At 44.9% G+C, this 26,611-nt stretch overlaps 1 protein-coding gene across 2 annotated transcripts in view; it reads left to right on the plus strand.

The window, feature by feature from the left end:
• The window catches only part of DIS3L2 (DIS3 like 3'-5' exoribonuclease 2), an 879,376-nt gene that overhangs the window by 334,238 nt on the left and 518,527 nt on the right, over window positions 1-26,611 (plus strand). For both annotated transcript variants that reach the window (XM_078666543.1, XM_078666544.1), the window contains one exon: window positions 21,270-21,376. In XM_078666543.1, the coding sequence (XP_078522669.1) occupies window positions 21,270-21,376 (107 nt within the window). The remainder of the gene's footprint in view (window positions 1-21,269; window positions 21,377-26,611) is intronic.

A 26,611-nucleotide genomic window follows, 5' to 3' on the forward strand; every position in this document is an offset into this window, starting at 1 on the left:
GGCTTCCAGAGGCCAACATTCCTGTTGGAAAAACTTGACTGCAGGTGTGAACTTGCAGTAACCAGCATATCCGGATACTAATTTGATCTTACAGGGGCCAGCAGGTCTGGCAAAGGTCCATGGGTATGTATGTGATCTTCCAGCGACTCAAATATTGGTAGCAGTCGATGACTACCTGTGTGATCGGACCAGCAGGCCAGGTACCTGTGACTGTTTACACATATGATATTTGGGCAGCCAGCATTCTGGCAAGTGGTCCTGGCTAGTGATGTAATGTTCCAGAAGCCAGCATGCTTGGCAAAAGAGCGTGGCTACAGAAAGAGCATTGCTACAGACGTGGTTTTCCAGTGGCCAGCATACTGTTGCTATTCCATTCTGGACAATGACGGTGGTCTTTCAGTAGCCAGCATGCCTGGTGACCTTGTGTGGCCATGCATGTGAGATGTGGGTAGCCAACAACCTAGCGATTGCCTGTGGCTACTGATGTAATGTTCTAAAGGCCAGCATACTTGGTGACTGCATTACTACCCATACAATTGTGTGCAGGCCAGAAGAACCGGCAACAGTCTTGGCTATGATTGCGATCCTGCAAGCGATGGAATACCAGTGATTAGCTCTGACAACCTATATGGCCTTCCATAGACTAGCAGTGCGGTGACAGGACGTGGTCACGTATGTAAAGTTCCAGATCCCAGGATGCCTGGCTGTTGAGTGCGGTTATAGATGGCATCTTCCACAGAGTAATCTAGTCAGTGGTTACTACTGCGATCATATTCCATATGTAACTGTCTGGGACGTCTAGTGCGTAGTTGGTTGTGGGGTACAACATGTAGGGTGCCGGTGGTAAATGGAATACAAAGCAGTGTAAGATTTGTTGTGTTAAGTGTTGGTGTAGGTTGTAATGTAGTTTAAAAAGTGTAGATTGTGTCGGTGTGTTCTGGGTGAGGATGATATAGGGCGTAGGTGTGGGTGTTTGCATGTTGTAGTGGCTCTCCTTGGAGGTGAGGGTGTTGTCTGGGTCTGCGATGAAGGTTTTCATGTGGGATGTGGACGGTGAGAGGTACAGGTGATGGTGGTGTAGTTGTTGGTGTAGGTCGTGGTGCATGCAGTGGGTATGTGGTGGTGTTTTAACCTGATGCACAGGCTGTGGTAGTGCAGATCAGGTGTTTTAGATGGGGTTGGTGTAGCTGGGCGGTGTAAGTCTCAGTGTTATGGTGCAGAGCAGCGGTTCTTAACCTTTTGACTTCTGAGGACCCCTACTGAATCTCTACTGGTTTCCTGGTACCCCCACAGAGTCATTACTGGAACCCGGGACCCTGTCCTAAGCAATTTCTATAATTTGAGCTTCAAAACAATACCCGAAATAAAAAAACAAGCAAAGATCATACACATGCTTAAATATTGAAATATTTTGTTTAATTCACAATCAATTATAGAAAATGTTTTCACATTTTCACTATTTTCTTCACTACTTTATTAATTTTAATGAATTAATTTTAATATTATTTAATTTTGTAACATAGTCGTTGAGCCCCTGAGTGTGCCTCGAAGACCCCCAGGGGTCCTCTTAACACATGTTAAAAACCACAGGTGTAGAACATATAAGGCAGTATGCAAATGTATTTGACGAATCAGAAAAAAACAAAGGGTACTTTAATTCCCTGCTTCATTTCTGTGATACCTTTATGATAGATTGTAGAAAGAATAAATGCTGGCCCAAAACTAATACTTGTACATACCCTGTCCTTGCAATGTGCAGGATGAAAGTGTGAACCCTTTTAAAAGCAGGCTTGCACTTTAGGCAGCTTCCAAGCAAGGTTGGTTCCAACATCAGTCTGAGTGCACACTTCAGTGACCTTGGAGTCTTTTGATATCTGGATCAGTTTGATAAAGGCTTTTAAACAAAGTCTATAATAAGGCTTTTATTATGCAGGGCAATGGATACCGAAGGAATGCTGGGAAGACATGTTGTGGTGCCTTAAGCTCGCAGGAAGTTTCCTCCTGCTGAAGCATGACCTCAGTGTAGATGGTCTAAAAACAGAAACTACTGGCCCAGTCCAGTCCTGGTGGTCAAAATGTTGACTTCCACCCCTGCATTTGTTGGACTTTTTTAATGTACAGGTCTGAGCAACTTCCTTCAGACCTGAAGATTCCAATCCCTGCAGAATCCACGCAGAACTGACTCCGATGTTCATTCTTAGTGACTGGATAAAGTGAGTATCATGGTTTTTTAGGTCTCGGCTTAGAGACGCGCAAAGCGCGTTCTCGCCAGAGAACTATAGCAATCGTTTCAGCCGACAAACCTGACAAGAGCTGGCCACGCGCCCAGCATTGTGAATGGGAGAGGGAGCGACAAGAGCTGGCCACGCGCGGATTTGGTCGCGCGCACGCTCACGGCGACGGCGTCTCCGCCGCGCGCCGATGACTGCTCTCTTACTCAGCAGCCTTTGCCTGACTACATCTCCCGCACCTGATGTGCCGCACCGCCCTTTGTGCCCCCTGAAGTCCTGAAGTGTGCGCTGTGCGAGTCTCACCCCCATCATGACTCGCACAGCCTCTCTGCCTTGCCTGCGCCCTGGGTCACTGAGCGGACGCCAGGCGGCGCGGGCACTGTAAGCGCACCGCCCTATGAGTCGCACCTGCCTGGTACGACACGTACACTCACTTCGAATCGTACCATCTCCCACGTACGCTCCCGAGTTCGCGTCTCACGCGGGATGTGTGAGACTCGGTAGGTTCGTCCCCTGATCGGCGTACGAGGCGCACAGAGGTGTTCAGGCCTCACGGACAGCGCGGCGTCCCCGCCTTAGGTCTTGCCTGCAAGCTAGGGAGGGCGTGTTTGGAGCCTCTTGTTACCCCCTAAAAGAAGAAACAGTGCCTGAGGCCCAGTAAAGTGGTTTGAGGGGCATTTAACACTTTTTGAAGATTGAACATTGCTAGTAAGAACTGTGACATCCCAAAAAGTAACTGGAATTGTTTTAAAGTGACTGAAACGGGTGGCGCGCACAACCACGCGCTCCGATTCCGGCAGGCTAGTCACACCAACACAGAGACGCGCACACACACACACACACACACACACACACACACACACACACACACACACACACACACAGGCACACACGCAGAGACATATACACACGCAAACACATACTAGCGCACATGCACGCATACACACGAGCGCACACATACAGAGACACACACCACCACCCCCCACGCACACACACGAGCGCACACAGACACCCCCGCACCCCCCCCCCCCCCCCACTACAACTAAGCCCCACTCACCTCATCGGCGAAACTCCGGACTTCAGCCGCCACCGCGGGGCTCTCCCCTTCGGCATGGGAGCCCCGCGTCACCACTGCTCCTCTCCTGACTGCTCCTCTCCTGGCCAGCCACTCCGTGGGCACGAGCTTCTAGCAGGAAACGGAAGTCCCGCCCCACGGTAGTTTTCGTCACACGCACCACAGCACCAGCGGTAAGCGGGCTTTGGGGGGCTTCATTTTTTTTTTTTTTTTTGGTGTATTTTCTTTGCTCTTGTTTAGGTAGCCTTTTAACCACTTAAGGGCCATTTCTGAGACAGTGAAAGGAAGTAAACATGCAGCTGAAGCAGCAAAGTCTTTACATTGAGAAACTTCGCTGCATTTATCCAGCCAGGTTGCCCCCAGTAAAAAGAAGGAAGCACTGTAACAGCTGTGAGCCTGTGCCTAAGGTGCATCATCAGAGCTGTGTGAATAATAACTGTGTCTGCCCGTGCGTGAGGTGCATCATCAGAGCTGTGTGAATAATACCAGCTGTGAGCCCGTGCCGGAGGTGCATCATCAGAGCTGTGTGAATAATAACAGCTGTGAGCCCGTGCCTAAGATGCATCAGAGCTGTGTAAATAATAACTGTGTCAGCCCCGTGCGTGAGGTGCACCATCAGAGCTGTGCGAATAATAACAGCTGTGAGCCCGTGCCTGAGGTGCATCATCAGAGCTGTGAGAATAATAACAGCTGCGAGCCCATGCCGGAGGTGCATCATCAGAGCTGTGTGAATAATAGCTGTGAGACCGTGCCTAAGGTGCATCAGAGCTGTGTAAATAATAACTGCGTCAGCCCCGTGCGTGAGGTGCATCATCAGAGCTGTGTGAATAATAGCAGCTGTGAGCCCGTGCGTGAGGTGCATCATCAGAGCTGTGTGAATAATAACTGCGTCAGCCCCGTGCGTGAGGTGCATCATCAGAGCTGTGTGAATAATAACAGCTGTGAGCCCGTCCCGGAGGTGCATCATCAGAGCTGTGTGAATAATAACAGCTGTGAGCCCGTGCCGGAGGTGCATCATCAGAGCTGTGTGAATAATACCAGCTGTGAGCCCGTGCCTGAGGTGCATCATCAGAGCTCTGTGAATAATAACTGCTGTGAGCCCGTGCCCAAGGTGCATCAGAGCTGTGTAAATAACTGCGTCAGCCCCGTGCGTGAGGTGCATCATCAGAGCTGTGTGAATAATAACAGCTGTGAGCCCGTGCCTAAGGTGCATCATCAGAGCTGTGTGAATAACAACTGTGAGCCCGTGCATGAGGTGCATCATCAGAGCTGTGTGAATAATAACTGCTGTGAGCCCGTGCCTAAGGTGCATCATCAGATCTTTGTGAATAATAACAGCTGTGAGCCCGTGCCTGAGGTGCATCATCAGAGCTGTGTAAATAATAACTGCGTCAGCCCCGTGCGTGAGGTGCATCATCAGAGCTGTGTGAATAACAACTGTGAGCCCGTGCGTGAGGTGCACCATCAGAGCTGTGTGAATAATAACTGCGTCAGCCCAGTGCATTAGGTGCATCATCCACATTGCTCAGGTCACCCAAATTCCTGCACTCTCTACCACACTGCTTTCAAAAACAGCATACTCTTGGACATACTCACTGCTCACCAATTCAAAGTTTGCTAAAAATTTTATGCAACGCATCGTCATACACAATGCCAATAACTCAAACTTTAATGTTGCGAGACTTATTGCATTGTAAATGCTTGTCATACCTTAGACATAGTTATGGCAATGCTATGAAATGTGCCTAACTTTTCATAAAAGATGGACACCACTTGACAAGTTTGAACTATAAATCTGGGCTCACGACCTCTTTTCAATTCTTACAAACTCTTTAGAGATTTATTGTAGAACAATTCTGTAACTGCAAGCCATTTTTTAATGTTTTTTTTTTTAGTGATGGGAAATAGTTGTAATACGTGTTTGATCTAAAAATACTTGATTGAAAATGTGCCTCTTAAGTTACATAGTACTTTAGGGCTAAATATTTTGTTGGAGTACCAGGCAATAACCAGGCTAGATAAAACTGCTATTCTAAATCATTTCCAAGACTATTTTGGGAACCATAACAACCTATGTCATGAAATTAACATAATTTCATTAAAAGTGGTTTGCTACGTTAAAAGCGAAGAAAAAAAACCAGACCATGATTACAAAAAGTTTTATTATTTTGTTTTACTATGAATTTGTTTGTTTTTTTAACCAAATCCCTAGTGAGATATTTTTTTTGCCTAACCATGAACAGGTCAGTATTGCTTTATTCGTTATTTGGAGACAATTGTCTGCACTTTGTAAAAGAAGAAAGTAAGTGTTTTGGCGCTTACCGGGTAAACTATATTTTAAAATTGGTGCCTCAACCTTGCGAAAAGGGACATATAGCACAAGCCTGGAAAGACCCTCGAGCGCCTAGATTGACAGTATGGAAACAGGGCCTTGACTTTTGTATGGGATTGGAACGCCCTGTCTATGAGGCCAGAGGGTGCCCTAAGAAACATTACAAAATTTGGAAAAGGTGGGCAGACTACCGGGGGATATGGCTGGAGCCGCCGCCACTGTCTAGAGATGATGAAGGGTCGGCAAGATGTGGCCAGGGGGTGATATAGTACACAATGCATTTGTTTTCTTTTCATTGCTGTTTTGCAAGGAGACATGGCAACACTGGGCATGGCTGGGGGTTGCGGACGGGATGGGAGTTGTGGGGGGGGGGGTTTCTTGGGAGGTGGGCTGTTAAGGGTCGGGGCATATATCTATATAACTTACGGATCGTAATTGCTGTTGGAATGACCTGCTTGCAGTGCCTTAGGGGCTCGGAGGGCTGCGTTTATATTGTGATCTTTCAATAAAAAGTTTTGGAAAAAAAATAAATTGGTTACAAGTAATGAGTTTTTATTAAATTCTGTTTAATTTAGTCTGTTGATCTGATGCACTCCCCTAAATAGCATGATAATAAAAATAAATCAAGATTGCACAAGTTGTGAGCCGAATAAGTTCAAATAAAATGTAACATCACTGGTTACAGCGTTTTGTAATGAGAATTACCCATCTTCTTCCCTCTTTCTGAACACGTAGGGGCTCATTGCCCGCCATATCCCCGGGAAATGTGACCGCCCACAATGCATGCGGCGGTCCCGCACATCCCATTAGGATGCGCCCGCCACACTGGCGCGCATCCCGCATTCCTAACATTGCAACAGGCGGGGCTGAAAGCACCGCCCGCCACAATGCCAGAAATACAAGTTGTGCATTTGACAGTACAACGTGACAGGCACCGCGCTGTGCCTGCCACGTTGTACTGTCAAATGCAGGGGGGTACCATAGGTACCCCCCAGAATCCCTGGGGCCTGGTACGGGCCCCACTGCATGCCTTTCCGTGGCGGCGTAAGCATGTCCCTGCATGTATGCTAATATGGATGGCGGTGTCTACCAGACACCGCCACCATATTAACAGCTTATATGGATGGCGGTGTCTACCAGATACCATATTAACAGCTTTTCTGCCCGGTCGACTCTTCGACCGGGTGGAAAACCGGTGGACATTCTTTCCATCCACCGGGTTCCCCCCCGCCATGGTAATGTGGCAGGGGAAATTTACATGCCACCGGGGGAATATGTCGGGTGGATCGCCACCGCCTGCACACCACCGCCATCCGAGCGGTGGCGATCCGCCCGACATACTAATGGGCCCCATGGTTTGCAGGAAATTAAATGTAATTATTTTTTTTGATTGGGTAATTGTAAAAATGTCCGTCATTGAGGCCGATGTGGCAGTGCAAGACTTTATTTTCTATACTTTGAATAGCACGGTCAATGAGCTTTAATGTACATTTTCATCTTTTTTTCTCCCATGTTTCTGTGGATGAACTTGAGGTATTGTGATATTCCCCTCTGCATGGAAAACATGATTTTTTTTTTAAAACCATGCGTCTTTTTTTTTTTTTTAAAGTAAAGATGCCAGTGCCGTGTCAGCAGATTTGAAATGTACCATTGCGGCAGCGGTCCCTGTGAACACATGATCGCGTTGGGTGTGCAGGTGTGGGCCTGGTCTGTCTCACATGAGTCATTGTGCACCAGTGTCAAGGCTTGGAATCCCCTCTTAAAGGATCTCTTATTGGAAGGTTTTTGGATAACAAAGCCTTCTTTTATAGCCAATGAGCCATTATTACCATAGCAGATTGGGCATGCGATTCTGTGCGTGAATCAAGCCCACATTCGCAAACCGCCTAATGCCAGCCTGAAAATTTATAAGCGCCCCCCAAATTTGATTTTCAAGCACAGAGAAAAGTTTGGCATAAAATGGTATTACCTCGCTTCTCAGCTGTTTTTCTTTTTCGCACAGTGACTTACTGTTCTATGTGCATTTCTGTACTCGCCTCTCGCGATATTGCCGCCTCTTTCAATATCACAGCGCTGTTTCTCAAGTTGTGTAGCAGTGAAGTTGGGTTTTGTACTGATCCTTTTTGTATTCCAAGACCTTTAAAGACCTTTAAAAAGTCATCATTTTAAAAGTTGTTTCCACAGTTAAATATGTTTTTAAGGGCTCTGTGGGCCAAGGAGATACTTTTGTAGCAATAAATTGGGCTATTTTCATCCTTCTTTTGTGCAGTGGTGCAGAATTTCACCGCTTTTTGGAATTATGGCAGAAACAATTTGCTATATCTCGCTACAATCGAGTAGTAACCTTCGCTCCTCTCTCCTTCATTACTTCAGTCTCTTAATCTCATCATACGGGATCTTCGTAGCACTAGGATGTAATCCGCTATTACAGACTATACCTCTCTGAGGGCCTTGTGTAGTAATATTCCAAGTAAGAAATCGTAAATTGCAACAAATACTACCGGTTTGCAATTTTCGATTTCTTATTTGTATGTGTTATAATGGATTTAGTGGAAGTGGTTTTAACTTGTTATAGTGAACAAAACGGTTCTTAGCTTATTTCGAAATCAACACACAAATGCTGTATAGAAACACAATGGAAAACTATACATGTTATAAAATTTCCAAACCCAGCCGGGAAAGGATTTTATTTTATAAAGAAGCAATGTTCAATTCAGTAATAAATTCGTAATCACAAGACACAAGCCTGTGTCGTACATGAAAAGAAGGAAACAGAAAGATAGCATAAGGGTGAAAGGGGTGTCTATCAGGCAAAGAGCGAGAGCAAAGACAGGGTACTGTTTTTAGGTAAAAGATCAATCACAGTATCGCCTGGAGTGGAACATAAACAATCTTATTGCTCAATGTTATAAATATGAAACCACTCATGGGTGTCGACGTTTCGATCCCTATTGCTCGAAAAGATACATGGGATCATCATCAGGACATTTATAATGAACAAAACATGCCTGATTGTAAAAGAAGCCTGTTCAGGAGAGACGAAAAGAAAAGATATATTTTTAAAAAAAACTCAAGAGTAGTTTGCAGACGCATGTCACATATGTATCGAAATCGCAGTGTGTGACCAAGTGCATGGTGAATGTGACTTCTTCAAAAATAAAGTTACAGCATTTACAAGTTCCTCGGAATCGCAGTGGCGTGCGTGAAATGACGTGATTGTGTACCATTTGGGCAATGGGCTACTTGGTATGGGGATTGTGACTAGGAAGTGTCAATGATGGGACAGTGGCGTGGAGTGAGGTCATGGGTGGCCTTTACTGCGAGTGTGGTGGGCCGTGTGATAACCTCAGAGCCAGCCTGCTAGTGACAAAATTCAAATTGGAATGCCCACGTTTTTTAAAAAAAGGAAGTAGAGCAGATCATGATTACATAAATAATGAGGCTAACCGCCGATAACGTACCAAGAAGAGAAATGACTAGGCGGTTTCTTCGGGGGTCCGGACGCAATAGGTGAGGCAGGATACTTACACCGTATCGGTCGTTTCTAAACGCGAAAGTGGCGCTGAAACCAGAAAGGCGCATTTAGTAAACGAGAAACGCGTTTAATAACGGGCTGCAGGGGAGGCTCTGTGACTAAGAGCAGCGGCGGTAAAGCTTACCTCAAGTCGGCAAATCAGCCGGAGTTTATTTTGAACAAAGTAAGATGAAATTTATGTGTAGGTATCATGGACCGTACACATGGGATCCCAACAATGGGGATTTGGACGCTGCAAGGTAAAGAGTAAGGAGTGCATCAGTAGCGGCCAACGGGCGGGTCATAGCACAGCAATTCAGGCGCTCAACAATTACTTACTCAGTCCCGATGAGGACTCGTCTTCCCGTGGCTCCTCGGTCGATGCCGAATGCAAGTCAGTGGACTGCAGGAGCACGCCGAGATCATAGCACGCCGCGCAGGTCACATGACCTTCAACACGGGTGCCAAGCCTTAAGGGTGGTGCTGTCTAATGTGGGGGCCATTTTGTAATGGCTAAATAAGGGGCAGGGGTGCCAGTGAAAACAAAGTGATGGTGCCAAGGTGAAATTTAGAAACGGTGACTAAGTAATAAATAAAAACACATTACCACACAACCAGTCAGTAAATTCACTTCAAGGAGAACATATTTATATTTACAGTTCGTCATGGTGTCATGGAGTATCCATTGTACAGCGTTAAACCGAGGGGTTTAGGTCATTACTGTGTTATCTCACGAATTCTTTGTTCATTGTTCAATCAGAGTAGCGTAGTCCAGTCCTCACTTCGATTGAGCCCAGTCCTAATAGTATTGAATTGAATGATGGATTTCAATTCTTCACGGTTTAGCAACTGCTGTAGGTTGCCGCCCCTCTGTGGTAGTTTGACTGATTTCAGGACTATCCATTGGAGGTCATCCGCTGTATGCTTCATACTGGCATAGTGTTCAACAAGGGGTGCATTTGGAGTGCCACATCTAATGCGGCTTCGATGCTGACTTATTCTGGTCCTTATTTTTTGGGTTGTTTGGCCCACATACATTCGCGGGCACGGACAAAGAATCGCATAAATCAAATTGTGACTATTACAATTTGTGAAGTCTTTTAAATCAACTGTGATGTTATTGTGACTAAATGTGCACCCCTCAAGTGTCAGATTACAAACAATACAATTCCCACATTTCACATGACCCCTAATTGGTGGCAGGCCCCAGCTAGACTCAATTGTACCTGTCGGGGGTTGCGCAGGCAAGGCTGCTCGTACCAAATGATCTTTTATATTTCTGCTTTTCTTGAAGGCAAATAGGGGTTTCTCAAAGGCCAGTTGCCCTGCATTCAAGGTTGGCCAGTGACGTAGAATTGTTTTACGAATTTTGTCAGAGATTGGGGAAAAGGTTGTGACACAGGCAATCCTGCCTGTACTAGGCCTGGTTTTTGGCTGGAGAAGGACCTCTCTGGGGCAATACCATGCACGTTTAGAGGCATTACGCACTAACCTGCTTGGATACCCTCTTGCTTTGAGTTTTGAGCACAGGATCGCTGCCTCTTTAAAGTAATCAGTTTTAGCGGAGCAATTCCTTCTAATCCGAAGGAACTGTGAGTACGGAAGTGAGTCTTTCAGGGCTTTAGGGTGATTACTATTGTACCTGAGTAATGTGTTCCGCTCAGTCGGTTTCCTATAAAGTCGAGTGAGTAGCTCACCCGCCTCATGATAAATCAAAAGATCCAGGAATGGTATCTCTGTTTTATGGCTTGAGAGAGTAAACTGCAAACTGTCACAATTGTTGTTTAGCCAGTGCAAAAACGAGTCTAGCTGGGGCCTGCCACCAATTAGGGGTCATGTGAAATGTGGGAATTGTATTGTTTGTAATCTGACACTTGAGGGGTGCACATTTAGTCACAATAACATCACAGTTGATTTAAAAGACTTCACAAATTGTAATAGTCACAATTTGATTTATGCGATTCTTTGTCCGTGCCCGCGAATGTATGTGGGCCAAACAACCCAAAAAATAAGGACCAGAATAAGTCAGCATCGAAGCCGCATTAGATGTGGCACTCCAAATGCACCCCTTGTTGAACACTATGCCAGTATGAAGCATACAGCGGATGACCTCCAATGGATAGTCCTGAAATCAGTCAAACTACCACAGAGGGGCGGCAACCTACAGCAGTTGCTAAACCGTGAAGAATTGAAATCCATCATTCAATTCAATACTATTAGGACTGGGCTCAATCGAAGTGAGGACTGGACTACGCTACTCTGATTGAACAATGAACAAAGAATTCGTGAGATAACACAGTAATGACTTAACCCCTCGGTTTAACGCTGTACAATGGATACTCCATGACACCATGACGAACTGTAAATATAAATATGTTCTCCTTGAAGTGAATTTACTGACTGGTTGTGTGGTAATGTGTTTTTATTTATTACTTAGTCACCGTTTCTAAATTTCACCTTGGCACCATCACTTTGTTTTCACTGGCACCCCTGCCCCTTATTTAGCCATTACAAAATGGCCCCCACATTAGACAGCACCACCCTTAAGGCTTGGCACCCGTGTTGAAGGTCATGTGACCTGCGCGGCGTGCTATGATCTCGGCGTGCTCCTGCAGTCCACTGACTTGCATTCGGCATCGACCGAGGAGCCACGGGAAGACGAGTCCTCATCGGGACTGAGTAAGTAATTGTTGAGCGCCTGAATTGCTGTGCTATGACCCGCCCGTTGGCCGCTACTGATGCACTCCTTACTCTTTACCTTGCAGCGTCCAAATCCCCATTGTTGGGATCCCATGTGTACGGTCCATGATACCTACACATAAATTTCATCTTACTTTGTTCAAAATAAACTCCGGCTGATTTGCCGACTTGAGGTAAGCTTTACCGCCGCTGCTCTTAGTCACAGAGCCTCCCCCGCAGCCCGTTATTAAACGCGTTTCTCGTTTACTAAATGCGCCTTTCTGGTTTCAGCGCCACTTTCGCGTTTAGAAACGACTGATACGGTGTAAGTATCCTGCCTCACCTATTGCGTCCGGACCCCCGAAGAAACCGCCTAGTCATTTCTCTTCTTGGTACGTTATCGGCGGTTAGCCTCATTATTTATGTAATCATGATCTGCTCTACTTCCTTTTTTTAAAAAACGTGGGCATTCCAATTTGAATTTTGTCACTAGCAGGCTGGCTCTGAGGTTATCACACGGCCCACCACACTCGCAGTAAAGGCCACCCATGACCTCACTCCACGCCACTGTCCCATCATTGACACTTCCTAGTCACAATCCCCATACCAAGTAGCCCATTGCCCAAATGGTACACAATCACGTCATTTCACGCACGCCACTGCGATTCCGAGGAACTTGTAAATGCTGTAACTTTATTTTTGAAGAAGTCACATTCACCATGCACTTGGTCACACACTGCGATTTCGATACATATGTGACATGCGTCTGCAAACTACTCTTGAGTTTTTTTAAAAAATATATCTTTTCTTTTCGTCTCTCCTGAACAGGCTTCTTTTACAATCAGGCATGTTTTGTTCATTATAAATGTCCTGATGATGATCCCATGTATCTTTTCGAGCAATAGGGATCGAAACGTCGACACCCATGAGTGGTTTCATATTTATAACATTGAGCAATAAGATTGTTTATGTTCCACTCCAGGCGATACTGTGATTGATCTTTTACCTAAAAACAGTACCCTGTCTTTGCTCTCGCTCTTTGCCTGATAGACACCCCTTTCACCCTTATGCTATCTTTCTGTTTCCTTCTTTTCATGTACGACACAGGCTTGTGTCTTGTGATTACGAATTTATTACTGAATTGAACATTGCTTCTTTATAAAATAAAATCCTTTCCCGGCTGGGTTTGGAAATTTTATAACATGTATAGTTTTCCATTGTGTTTCTATACAGCATTTGTGTGTTGATTTCGAAATAAGCTAAGAACCGTTTTGTTCACTATAACGTTGTTATACCCATGGTACTTAGCTATCTGTTGGGTCTCCCTTGTTACTTAAAAAGTGGTTTTAACTTGCGCACCACCCTCTACAGAATGCATTATTTTGCGAACCAACCTATGTATTAATAGGTTGATTCACAAAATACTGAATCCTAGTGGGTCGTAATTTGAACTACCTCATGAATGTTCATGAGGTAAGTCACAAAGTGCGACTGGCTACGATCAGCTAAAATCACACGCTTGGTGGCCTCCTGGAGACTACCGGGATCTGTGATTACTTTTAAATGAAGCAATTGTTTGTTAACACTATGCACGCTGCGGGTTTTCCCGCTGTGCGCTGACTTTTTTAAAAAGCCGCGGTTCATGACGAGCTGAGCTGTCATGAGCGTACGACAGGCGTACCTCATGACGAGCTGAGCTCGTCATGAGCATCGAAGGGGTTAAATACAGCTCATTTTCCTAAATGGGAAACAGGATGCGTTTTATAAAAACAAAAAAAAATTGTTTACAATGTATTTTTTGTTTTTGTTGTTGTTGTAGGTAGTTGACCAGTGGGGAGTAGGAGTTTGGCAGTAGGCAGCTTTATCATAATCAACTACCACCACAGCAAAACCTCTCTAAATCCTTTATGATTCTGTTTGGAGGATGGTGTGTGGATACTACAGATTGTGAAGTTAGGTTATTCTGTACCTTTCTTGGAAGAATGCCCCCACAGCACTCCACCCCGCTCCCCCCCCACCCACCAAAACCTTCACCTCTTTACTCCCCTGCTCCCTCCCCCACCCACCACAACCTTCACCTCTTCCCTTCACCTGCTCCCACCCACCACAACCTTCACCTCTTACCTCCACCCGCCCCCACCCACCACAACCTTCACCTCTTTACTCCCCACACAAACACCTTTTTGAGATGTACTTTTTATTGTAGATGGTAGCTACCAAATTTGTCCTCATTTGAAGGGTCAAGTAAAGAAGGGACGTCCTTATCCTAACCCAGCTCCTCTTCACATAAACAAATTCCTCAAGAAGAAGAGATTCAAGATCCTAACTCTACAGCAAACTCCACCTCTGTAGGAGCAGTATGGTTGGTTTCACTGAATCTCCAGGACGCCTACTTTGATGTTATTATTTCCACATATGATAGGAAATGTTAGGTTTACTGTGTGGGATATTCATTTTCAGTGCAATTTATTTCCCTTCTCTTTTTCTTCAGTAGCACTAGAGTACAGAGGAGTTCTGAAAGGTTATGGTAGTGATTGTTTCTGTTCTTCATCAACAACATGACTTCTGTTACCCATATTGGGTGATCTGCTGCTTGAAGGCTTCCTCTGATATTCTATTGGTAGTTTCCACAGTGCAATCACAATTATCCTTCTACCTTACACTTGTGTGTGCATAAGACCACTACAGTACTAGCAACTTAATGCTGGAATACGTATTATGCGAATCTTAAGGACATTGTTTCACTTCCACCTCGTATACTTTTCTGTTTGCCATTGTGGTTGAAATAAGCAACTGTGTAGATCTTCTATTAGGGACCCCTGTTCATCAGGAGCCAATTGTGGCAGACACGTCGACGCAGGGGTGGGCCACTCGTCTTGACAATGTTGTACAATATTCATTAGTCCTTTGTAAAGTCCTTAAGTCGCGTAATTTTTATGAATTTGAGGCCTGCCAAACTTGCACTGAGAACCATCTTTTCACAAGTTCTGCTGGTTTGAGCCCAGAATCTGACAGACAGCAGGTCTGCAGTATTTTATCTTAAAGAATAGGGAGTGGTGGACATCATGCTGCTATACAAGGAATTTGTAGAGCATATGATTAGACCACCGACTGAGGCTTTCGCCTGTTAGCTGTTCATCTACTGGGAAGTTCCAGAATCAACAGCGGATTTCATGAGTTGTGTGTCATCCAATAACTCTTAGTAGGAATGAGTTCAGAGAGTAGTGACTGATCTGTTCCATTTTGAGGTACTTCCTCCATAGTCCTCATCACCAGCAAGGCAAACAGGAAACACCAGCTGTTTTGCTCTCAAGTTTCCTAGGGAGGAGTCTTTTACCTTGGTCTGTTGTGGTTCCCTGGTGTCTGTCAAATTTATTTAGCATTGTGGAGTTTCTATGCGATATCTCTATCATGATTAGAACCTGGGGGGCAATGGACATTTAAATGCCAGAGGAGAAGCCACTCTGCTGTTTCGCGCTTCCTGGTCTGGTTCATAAGACCCTTCAGTAACGTAAAATTGACATCTTTCCTTGCTGCCACACAAGCAAGTTACTGATAAATAGACCAAGTTCACCTATAATTTGCTAAGAAGATGCAAATTGCAACTGTCCGATCCTTTAAGATTTCAAATGTTCAGTCCTTTTTATTAAAACAGATTTTATTTGTCACAATAGCACATATGATGCAGACCCCTGAATCCCAGAGACAGCTGCCGCATTGTAAGATACAAAAAATTGACTTTGACCGTTTTACTCATTTAAGATTGGAGAATATGACAGGCAATACAAATAAAATCAATCTCTGTAAACACCCAACACCCTCCCTCCCTCCCCACCCCCCAGTGCACCGTCTCCTTATTCCGGAACAACATATCGCTAAGCCAGACTGCCATTGCTCTACACAAAAGTTCAATGTCCACAATGCCATATCCTGCTGTGGATTTGCGGGCGACCCATAAGGAAGTGGAAGGAACGGGAGAGGCCAACAGGTTACTCTGGGTCTCGGCCCCGGCCCCCCTGCGCTGCTCCAGGCCCCGATAATCCGCCCAGCGCCTCCAGATCTTATAAAGTTCAGTCCTTTTGAAATCGTTGACGGGGCTATTCTAATTGCGACACCATCAAGAGAAGTTAAAAAGATAACGCTGAAAAATACATGTGCAGATATGTAATCAAAATGCATCAGAAATTCATTGGAACTCTGTTATGACCCACCATAGGCACATTGGTTAACATATATCATGTCCCTCGCCCGGTCTTTGATGTTACATTGGGCATTACTCCATGTATGCTAGCTGTCTTGAAATAAGCTACGTACTTCAAGTCATGATGCTGCTACTTGGACCCTCCCCTCTTCCTCGTTCCCCTCTGTTCTCCTTCCTCAGTCCTCCTATATCTCTGCCTCTTCCTCTCTTCTTCCCTCTCTCTCTCCCGTTACATACGCTCCGCGGGATCGAGATTTTATGCGTGGACGTTTTATTCAATGCTCTCATTTGATATTTACTTGTATGGACCTTTTGCGTCTTTACTTCATGTATGATGTATCATTGATCCACTATTATTTTCCCCGACAACACCTTCTGTACTTTTCCATGCACTGCTGGTTGTATCTCTTTTTGTGAGCCAATTTTTGTATGCTTGTCTTTTTGGTATTTTTGTGTTATTTGAATCTCAAATAAAAAAGATTTGAAATAAAAAAAATCAAAAAACATAAATGCAACAGAAATAGTACCTAAGTACCATATGTTCTGTAGATTACAATGACCTTAAAGCAAACATGCCCCATAAGCAATTAAACTCATAAGTTGCAGAATATATAGGAGAGAAATCAGATTGCGTAAAAAAGATGTTAGTTGATGTGATGATACGCCAAACACGCATAAATAACATGGAATTAGTAGAAATAATTACCTAGCATTTTCTAATAACAAGAGACACATTTGCTGAAAGACACTACTGAGGAACAAGGAAGGGAACCATTATAGCTGTTTTTCATGCTCCTTCATCTTACATTCAACTTATGGCTAAGAAGCGAATGGCCTTAAAATAGTTACTAGTCCACGTATTCATGTCAAGTTGATGTTGTGTGTGTGGGATGATTCTTCTGTTACAGATTGCCAAGGCCCCATCCCTGTTGTCATTGGCAGTTCTAGGACATCTCACTGCGGGAAACTCCCTGACTCATTCTTTGCGTCAGCGAGTTTCCTGCTGCGAGTACGCCATTTTCTTGGCCTATCTCCCTCCCTATCCACTTTCTCCTTTACTTTTTTTTTTCTCTTTTTTATCTCCTTTCCCCAGTACTAGTTTTTTCTTCCAGAAAGGTCTCTACTGAGCTGCATAATGGCGGGCCTTGAACCAGAACGGTTTCTACTTCTCTTTCTGCATTTTCTTTTTAAAAAGGATGTTCTTCCCTTGTCCTTTTTTTTGGGGTGGGAGCCATTCACTTGTTCATTGTGACGTGGGAACAACACGTTTGTGTGAGATTTGGGGCTCGCTATCCCGCCCCGGCCCGCCATCGAAAAGTGGCTTGGGTCCTCAGAGAAAAGGAGTTGTGGATATATAGTGCTCAGTGGTGGAGAAAGGGGGCGTGGCCTCTGACCACCTTCCGGTAATCCAGCTGGGTGGCCCTTACTGAACAGGAAGGCTAGTTGGCCCCCAAGGACCCTCAGTAGCCTAGGGGTCTTCATCCACCAACAAGGAGTGCGCCAGGAGGCGCATATGCAGAGTAGTGGAGAAAGAGGGTGTGGTTTTTAAAAAAAACTTGTATTAAAAAAACGTGAGGGGGCCCCATCTTCCGTAGCCCAGGCTTTTTTTTTTTTTAGTTCCTAGGGAGGAGGGCCGAATATGGTCTGGCCCCCCTCCCAGACCATTTTCGGCCCCTGGGGACCCCATTTCCAGGGGCTTTCCCATTACATTAAAAAAAAAAATAGGAAGGAGCCCCATCCCCCGTGGGCCAGGCCATGATTTTTTTATTTCTTTTTTTAATATGGGAGGGGGGCTAATGCGGCCCCACTCTCCGGGAATCCCATCCTCCAAGGCATGGCCCGGTCGTTGGCAACCGTGGTCCCTGCCGGCGTTCCGCCTCCTGCGAGACCCGAAATTGCTTTTGGACAAAGGAGCTGCAAATATGCAGCTCCCTCTAAAAGGAATTCTGCTCCACTTCATGGAAGCAAGAGCATTTTTAATGCTCTCACTTCCATGAAGCGGAGCAGTGTTTGCTATGGCATGGCAGGAGCAGTGCTCCCGCCATGCCATAGCAAACTTCAATTTTCCTGGGGCTGGGCACCCTGGTACATTTGCTGGAGCCGTCCCCGGGTGGTGGTGGTCCCCAGTATCATGCAGGGCTCCCTTCTTGTATAAAGCCAGTGGACCCGCCCCCATTCATTATCAAAAGTGCCCCGGGGAGTAGGCGGTCCCCGGGGCTTTCATAAGTACTAGGGTGTGTGTCTGTGTGTGTCTGTGTGTGTGTGTCTGCCCGCGAGCGAACTGGCCCAACCATTGGTTATTTTGAAGCATGCGCGGTATCCCACACATGCTTTTTTGTCGCTTATTCGTGGCATTAAAAAAATTTTTTTTTAGGCCATACAGGATCCGAGAGGGACCCCAAAAACATGGCTTGGGTGTTAGGGTAGGAATACCCTGCTCCCTTTTCTTTATTTTCACATTTTGGGGGGGGGGGGGGGGGGGGGGGGGGCTAGGCTTGAAGCAGAGTCCTAAGATGGCTGACAACATTTCCTGGTTAAAGTGTTGCCAGCCAATCAGAGTAGTACATTTCCCTGCACGCGCTCTTTGTTCATGAAGAGTTCGCGACAAGGGATATCACTATAATTTTAAACTTACATTTCTTAAAAACTACTGAACGAATTTACACAAAATAAGCAAATGGTACATCCTTGAACCGACATCTACCGCCCTGCCAAAATTGGTTTAAGTCTGTGCAACGGTTCGTGCTGTAGGTGTGGCTAAAGATTCCTATGGGAATTAACATTACAAACGCAATCTTATTTTGCGCCCCAAAATCTAGGTCTCCACTGCAAGGATCACCTCCAAACTTTCCATAAGACTAGAAGCCAACTTGTCATTTTTGGGGGGAAACATTTCATGAAGATTTATCAAAAGACGCTAAAGTTATAACCAAGTCAAAAAATGCTTTTTCTATGGAAACATGGTCCTAACCATAACTAGCTACTGGCCACAACCAGTAGGATTTATATCCATATATATTTCCAGTGGTGTGCACTGCATTCAAAAAAGACAGTCTAGTCTTCTTATAATGTACCACTTGTCAAGAAAAGGTAACTAGAAGAAATCCTGGTTACAGTAGCGGCTGGCTATGATGTTCTACTTTAAAATGAGATGTGAATTGCCTAAAGCCCTACAACAATAAAGAACAAATGGAAGAACAACCCAAATTTAAGTTAGTCTCATCCGAAATCTGGAAATTACACTGGCTCTCAGTGAGGCGTCGCTTTAAATTTAAAGCGCTGTGCACAGGCTTCAAGGCCCTCCACAATATTGGCTCTTTACCATATTAGGCAGAGCCTTAAATGGTACTCGCCTAAGAGAACACTTCGCTCCATGAAAGCTAAAACCTCAGCGGTTCCCCGTTTGAAGAAAATGAATTGGGGAGACAAAAGATTCTTTTTGGGCACTGTAAAGGCATGGAATTCATTGCCTTTCCAAATCAGACCCCCCCCCCCCCGCCCCCAATCTTCTCACCTACATAAAGGAGCTGAAAAAATGTCTATTTAACATCTAGGGCCTGTTCATGGATTGTTTTGCTGCGAAGCTAAGCTAGCGCCTTGACATCTCTGGGAAGCCGGGTGCTTTACAAATATACTTAACATAACATCAGGAAGAAGAGGTGGGTGAGGCATTTCTAAGGTGCTAGTGGGGAAGGAGGAGTTACTCTTACAGGGTCACATGATCTTCTTGTTCTCAGACCTGAGGTCTGGTACTATAAACAAACTTTATTGATTTTCTTCAGTTTCTGTACAGGTGGAAGAAATGCTTAAATGTTAATCATACAAATGTGCAATATGATGACAGCGCTCGAAAACAAACATAGCACATCGTAACCGTGTATTGCAAACGTGGTCCCATCCCCACGGATACCCAGTTGAACAGTTGTCTTCTTAACAGAACATCTCTTCACATCATGTTGGGTAACAATTGTACTATTTCCTGGACAAATAACTAATCAGTAGTATACATATTAACTTCCCACCCCTGCGGACGAGCCACCACAACCTCATATCATTTCTAATTAAGATAGGATTGGCCTAGGACCTGGATTAAGCACACTAATCGGGTATGAATCAATTCTAGATAGCGGGAGTCCACATATTCATAAAGTAACTAGCACAGACTACATCCTCCCCGGAGACCTGAACTTCCACCCCGAGAACAATGACGACAGCAACACCACCACACTGATCGACAACCTCGCCAACCTCTAACTCAGACAGCTCATCACAACGCCCACCCACTCCGCGGCCACACGCTCGACCCCATCTTTTCTGCAAGCTCCCACGTCACCTTCAGCCACACCACCGAACTCCACTGGACCGACCATCGCTGCATCCACTTTACCTTCCAGAAACCCGCCACGCACCACCACACCCAACAGATCCACCTTCCCCAAATCAGTAACCTACGTTCTGACATCCTTGGTCTACCACAGATGTTTGAAGGGTTTCAGGTCCACAAGCTTTGTACCTGTATCAGCAATGTTTAAAAGTGAACCTAGGTAAGAGCCATTACACATAGAATAACGTCTCTCCAATGTACGGACAAAAAATGTCTTCATTTTCTTTTGTGGGAAAGTAATCTCCAGTAGTATAGTAGTTAAAGCATTTGCCATCTCTTAATATTGAATACAAATATATTTTTAGATAGACCTTACCGTAGCTGATCTTGATCGGTCAACTTTGGTCCATTGTTTTATTCTGTCCCACTCCACAATACCCTCAAACTCCTATCTTAAGTACTCTAATTCATTGTGCCTATTACAAGATATTTTTTTACAGAATGCCCCTTGAAATGACAACTAGACATCCACCAACTCACCTCCATCTCACACTGCATGCTTGTTCTTATAGGCTCGCCCAAAGGAGTCGACCTTGTATGTTGAGAGGTCAGATCATGCTAGATTCTTGAGTGAGCCGGTCTGTGTATTTGAGGATCTCCTTGTCGATTGATTGTCTGTAAATGTATCTTGTGTGCTTCTTGTAAATCTGGCATGGGTCCATCGGAGCGAGCCCTTGTCGCAGGACCCTAGCCTAGCACCGCTTTGAAGCTCGCACTTTCAGGTATTTAAATATTTTATATCCATTTGTGATGCACCCTTGGTGTCAGAAACTGTATTTAGGTAGGAATGTTATTTCTTTTTAATAGAAAGGGCTTTGCATTGTCACCTAACAGATCGCATTTTCTTCTGCAGGAAGCAGTCAGCCGCATGGCGCAACCCAAGGTTCTACAAGTGACTGCATGCCGGTGACCGCTGACCCACGCCTGTTGCCTGACAAGTGTCTCCAAAAGACAGCCAAGGTAGGCCGGTCTCCATTTTACTATCACTGGGTTTCCTTGAGTTGCACTTGACGTTTCCAAGAAAACGCAGCTCACAGACAAACACTCCCTCTTTGTGCAACCCTTTCATGATGTAGCGGCAACCATAAGTGGGAACTTTGTAAGAATCTCCAAAGCACAACTCTCTCTGAAGAATGGCAGAAGGCGGCAGGAAGTGGTTCCAGGAATAGTACCCTGGCACATTCTGGCCTTGTACAGTCTTATTCCAGGGTAACCATCAAATTGTGAGATGGTGTACTCATGCCTGCTCTTGTTGAACTGTGATCAATCACTTTCTTACAAAGGAGTTCCTGCTCTTTAAATGCCCTCTGGCAGTCGTATTGCAAGAGTACTCCAGTCCCAACTAGTCCTTGCTGATTGCACACCAATACCCTAAACAACCTATTTAAACATTTAAAAAACTATTTGAAGAACAAGTATTAGTTTCAACACCATTTAAATGAACCAAGTAAATGTATCACAACTCATTGAACAACAGATGATACAGAAGAGTTCATAACTCTACACATTTTTTTAATAGCCCATATGCAAAAGAGTAGGCAGTGCACTACAATCCTGCTGATCCTACAATGTAGGTAGGTACTAAAAAGCTATATACTAAGTGACCAATACACAATTCCCCATTGACACAAAAAGATTACTGTGATGATAATGCCCTTCATCTGATAGGAACACAATTCAGTACGACTGTGCCGTGCGTTATCAATCTTGACTCTCGAATGCAACTCCCATCCCCTCCACCACATCCTGCACTGGTCAACATTGGCCTTGCCTCTTTCAGAAGATGCTCACATTGCCTGAAAAACTAGAGTATCCCATTTCAAATAGTGCACATTTTGGGAGGAAGACCCATTGCAGGTATGGTTCTACTTTATTAGGTTGACAGCAGCATATATTTGACATCACAGCAGAGTATTTTGGCAAGAAATGTTGTACAAGCCAATATTATGTCTGTACATTAGGACATTAGCAGGTTTTTAGTGGCTATCGCTAGTTGCGAGTTGGTACATTGTGGTTCAGAATTTCTGAGGAGTAGTTTGCTGAAGAGCCATTCACGGGTTTGAAGACCAGTGCCAGTAGCTTGTCCAGGTTATGTTTTCTGGTGACAGCCAGCGCTTGGTGGCGCTTCTGAAACATGGAGTGACCTACTTACAGCCCCTGTTTCCCACTCTTTATCCTCTGCTCTGCACCCCATTTTGCTCTCCCTCTGCACTCTTCCCCTGTGTGACCTCAAATTGCCACCCTCCCATCATATACTCCCTTTACTGGCTCTGCTTCCCTTTCTTTTGCACTTATTTCCCCCCTTACAGCCTCTGTTTCCTACTGCTTGTTCCCCCTACTCAGCCTGCCTCCTTGCCTTTTCCACTCGTAGTGTGGAGAAGTGTGGCTCAACGGTTAGAGCGGCAGACCCTGATGCAGAGGTCTGGCCCGGGACCAGGGTTCAATTCCCGCCTCGGCGGGTCTCGGGCTCAATTTCCTCAGACCTGATAATTCTCGCCTCGGTGCCTATTCCAATCATGGGTCCCACTCTGCAACTCTGGGCGATAGCTTGCTTAATCTCCACAACGGCCCCCACAACGCTAAGGATACCTGGCCTCCACCTTGGGGGTGCCCAGGAGTGGACACCTCACAGGGAAAGCCAGGATGGGTTCCACAGCGGTATTCGTACAAGCGCCTTGAGACCCTTGCGGGTGAGTAGTGCGCTATACAAGTATCAATTTACAAGTATCAATTTACTGGTAGACTCCTCCTGACTACTTGAGTTCTTGTTCTCAGCCCAAATCTGTGTTCTATTTTCACTATAATCAAAGTGCCTTTTTAGAGCTATATACCAACTTTTTTGGTGACAGCTATGCTTGTGCTAATTGTAAGATTTTGTGAATTTTAATGCAGTTCTGCCAGCCATTAACTAAACTTTACTGATAATAGACCATGTTTTTCGTGCCTCCCTCCTCTCGCCTCCGTCCCCCATCCTACCTGCTCTCCCAGACCCAGTTGTGTATTAGAAAGCTGAACACACCGCTCCTCCAGGTGCATTAATTTGGTGGTTTGTGCAAACCGCATAGCTGGGCCCCAGGAGTGCCTAGGAGGATGAAGGAGGGTCATGTGACTTCACCAGCCTTCTTTATAAGACCCCCGACCCCCTGCGCCCAGGGTGTTTCAGCTTGGGCATGGGGGCTAAGGGCGGCGCGGACAAGGGCAATTGCCTGCTGGGAAAGGCCAAGGGTCAAAATCGCTACCTGTTTCAAAATGTATCCACTCTGTCCAGGAAACAGCCACAAACACACTCCTACACATACCAGAACTCAATACTACAACACAGCCAAAAACATTTTGGTTATATACCTATAACCCACAAACCACACACCCTCAATCTCAAACACCCACCCTTTCCAATCAAAGTCCTTCCACTTTCTTCTGCTTGCTCCTTATATTGCCTTTGCCACCCCTCTCAACCCTTGCTTCAGCCCTCTATCAACCCGCTTTACCACACACACCTCTACCTACAACCATCTCTCCAAATCCCTCTTCACCCACTCTCACACTACGCGGAGACTCTGCTCTCACACATAATCCCACTCCCCTGTTCCTTTAACATGCACAACTCACTAGTCCTTCACACTCAAATCCTGTACTTAAGTCACTACCAAAATACCTGATATTACCCCACAAAAATAAACACATATCTGAACAAAATCTCACACGTTCAAGAACACCCAACCATCCATATTTGCCTACATGCACGCACTATGCTGTGAATAGTAACATACATAACACACATTTAAACTCCTCTATCTCACACTCCGCATTCAAAAAAATACAACAGCCGCTCAATACCCAAACACATGGCAACACTCACTCACACATCTGTCATTCATTGCTGATGCTCCACCACCCCAAACCATACACCTTCACCTTAAGCAAAAGAAAGCAACCCTGGACCATAACCTTCCTTCTTCATATCTATAGCACATCAAGCCAACAAGCTGCCCTTTGGATACAGCTCTAAAGCTCATCCCCACAATTTCAACTAGACTCCCCACCAACCACACACACATACTCAAAACATGTCTCCTGAACCTTTTGGAGAAAGTTAACAATAAACAAGAAGAACACTTTGTTCTACAATACAATATTTTGTAGACTGCCTACTGTTAAATGCACATTCCATTTTTTTTTTACAGCAAAACAATAATAAGTACCTCATATTGAACCTATTGATGGACACAGAACCTGACCTATTTTTTTTATAACTGAATCATGGCCGGGGGAAGATATGGCAGCGGTAGTGCATGAAGCAATTCTACCAGGCTATCCAACTGCAACACAATATCGCATAGGCAAAAGATTAGGGGACTTAACTGCCCAATTTAAAGAAAGAACATATAGCTCTGAAGCTCAGGATGTTTCTTTACATGATTGTGAGGCCCTTGTCAGATTCAAACCTACTCCAACCTTTTCATTGAACCGTCTCCATCTCTAAACACCACCACCTAGCAATACAGAATTCCAAGAGACATTTCTAGGCACAATCTGTAATCTTACAATATACTCAAAACTATGCATCCCTTGTGAACTGAACATTTGGTTTGACAAACCTAATATGCCCCCCCCCCCCCCCCCCACCAAAAAACACTCACTCACTCACCCGGACACAACTAGTCACATTCTGAACAATTACTCCAGTCACATGGTCAGACCCCTACCTGGTTCCTTCCAGCACAAGGAATCAAAACTCACCCCAGCTAAACCCATCTTAAATGCAACTGCATAATGAACTTGCAACAATCTAAACTTGGAGCCACTAGAGAACCTGCTTACACAGATCTGGTCACAATAAATTCTGTACAAAGAATCTACTTTGAATCGCTCCAGGAACATATTAATTTGTTAATTCTATGTGACCAAAGTAAACACAGGCCTTGGATAAATGCAGAATTGCCAAACATAAAAAATGAATTTCTGAGCTTCAAGCACAGCTGGACTGGGAACCCTGGCAATCTGCTCTACCGGCCACGGTAGCGGGAGGGAGGGGTGGCTGCTAACAAGAAGCACCGCTCCCGGTTTTGTTACAAGAGGCCGATATTGCAGCACTGCTGTAAAAACGGCCCACTCAGTAACAAAACCGGCCCACACGGGTCCTAAACTGGCCGCCACCTTCTTGACTCACCGGAAAAACACCCAGTGCCCACTACGGCCAGTACAGCCCTGGCTTCAAGGCAACTAACTTTAAAACAAACAATATTCAAAACACCTTCACGGACATAACAAAATCTACAAATCAGCAATCAAAAATGTGGGAAAAAACCTATACTATCCCTGCCGAATCCAGAATATAAAATGTACAAATAAAGAATTTTATAAAAATTCACAGAATTCCTTAAGCAAAAATGCACAGAAGATGCCAATCCTGTTTCTAAGTATTTTTGCGACAATGAGGCAAATCGTTACACAATTAACATGCTGGATTTGTACTTAACCAACAGAAAATCCAACAGCCACAACCCATTTTCGTGGGACTTCTGTGCAGCCTCTATGCTCCTTCAAAGAACTATCAAAGCTGAGTTTTTGGATCTTTTCAAAGTGAGCAAGCCAGCAGCCTTTCCGACTCTTGTCCACCTCAAATCTTCAAAAACATTATTTTAACTTCTGCGACAGTGCCAGTCAAAACAATCAATAACTCCTTAAGCACAGCAGTTTTTCCAGAAGTCTTAAAGGCATATGTATATTTGACCCTTATTAAAGAAAACTAGCCTGGACTAGCTCAAGACTCAGACAACTGTGGACCTATTGCTGCAATCATTTTTTTAGAAGGAGCAGCCTTCGTCCAGATGTCACAATTAATTGAAGACCATTCCATATTTTCCAACTTCTGTACTAAATTCCTTCCAGCAAAAGGCATTCAATCAGCTCTAATCTCGATCTGGGATGACCTTAAAGGCACATTAGACCAGAATGGATTGATGCCCGTCTTCTCTTGGACTTTTCGGTACCATTTGACACACTATCCAAAGACTCAAGGGAGCCTGAATAGAGAGTATGCTACCTACACAATAGAACAAATATCATCCATTCTCCTACATTCTCGACACAACCATACAGCACCTAAGCTGGAATCCCTCAGGGCTCAATTGTCTTGCTCATGCTTCTCAACATCTACATGAAGTAATTACCAGTAGTGATCAATGTTTTCAC

The sequence above is a fragment of the Lissotriton helveticus genome, chromosome 11, assembly GCF_964261635.1.
Source record: "Lissotriton helveticus chromosome 11, aLisHel1.1, whole genome shotgun sequence".
In the NCBI taxonomy this organism is placed as follows: domain Eukaryota; kingdom Metazoa; phylum Chordata; class Amphibia; order Caudata; family Salamandridae; genus Lissotriton; species Lissotriton helveticus.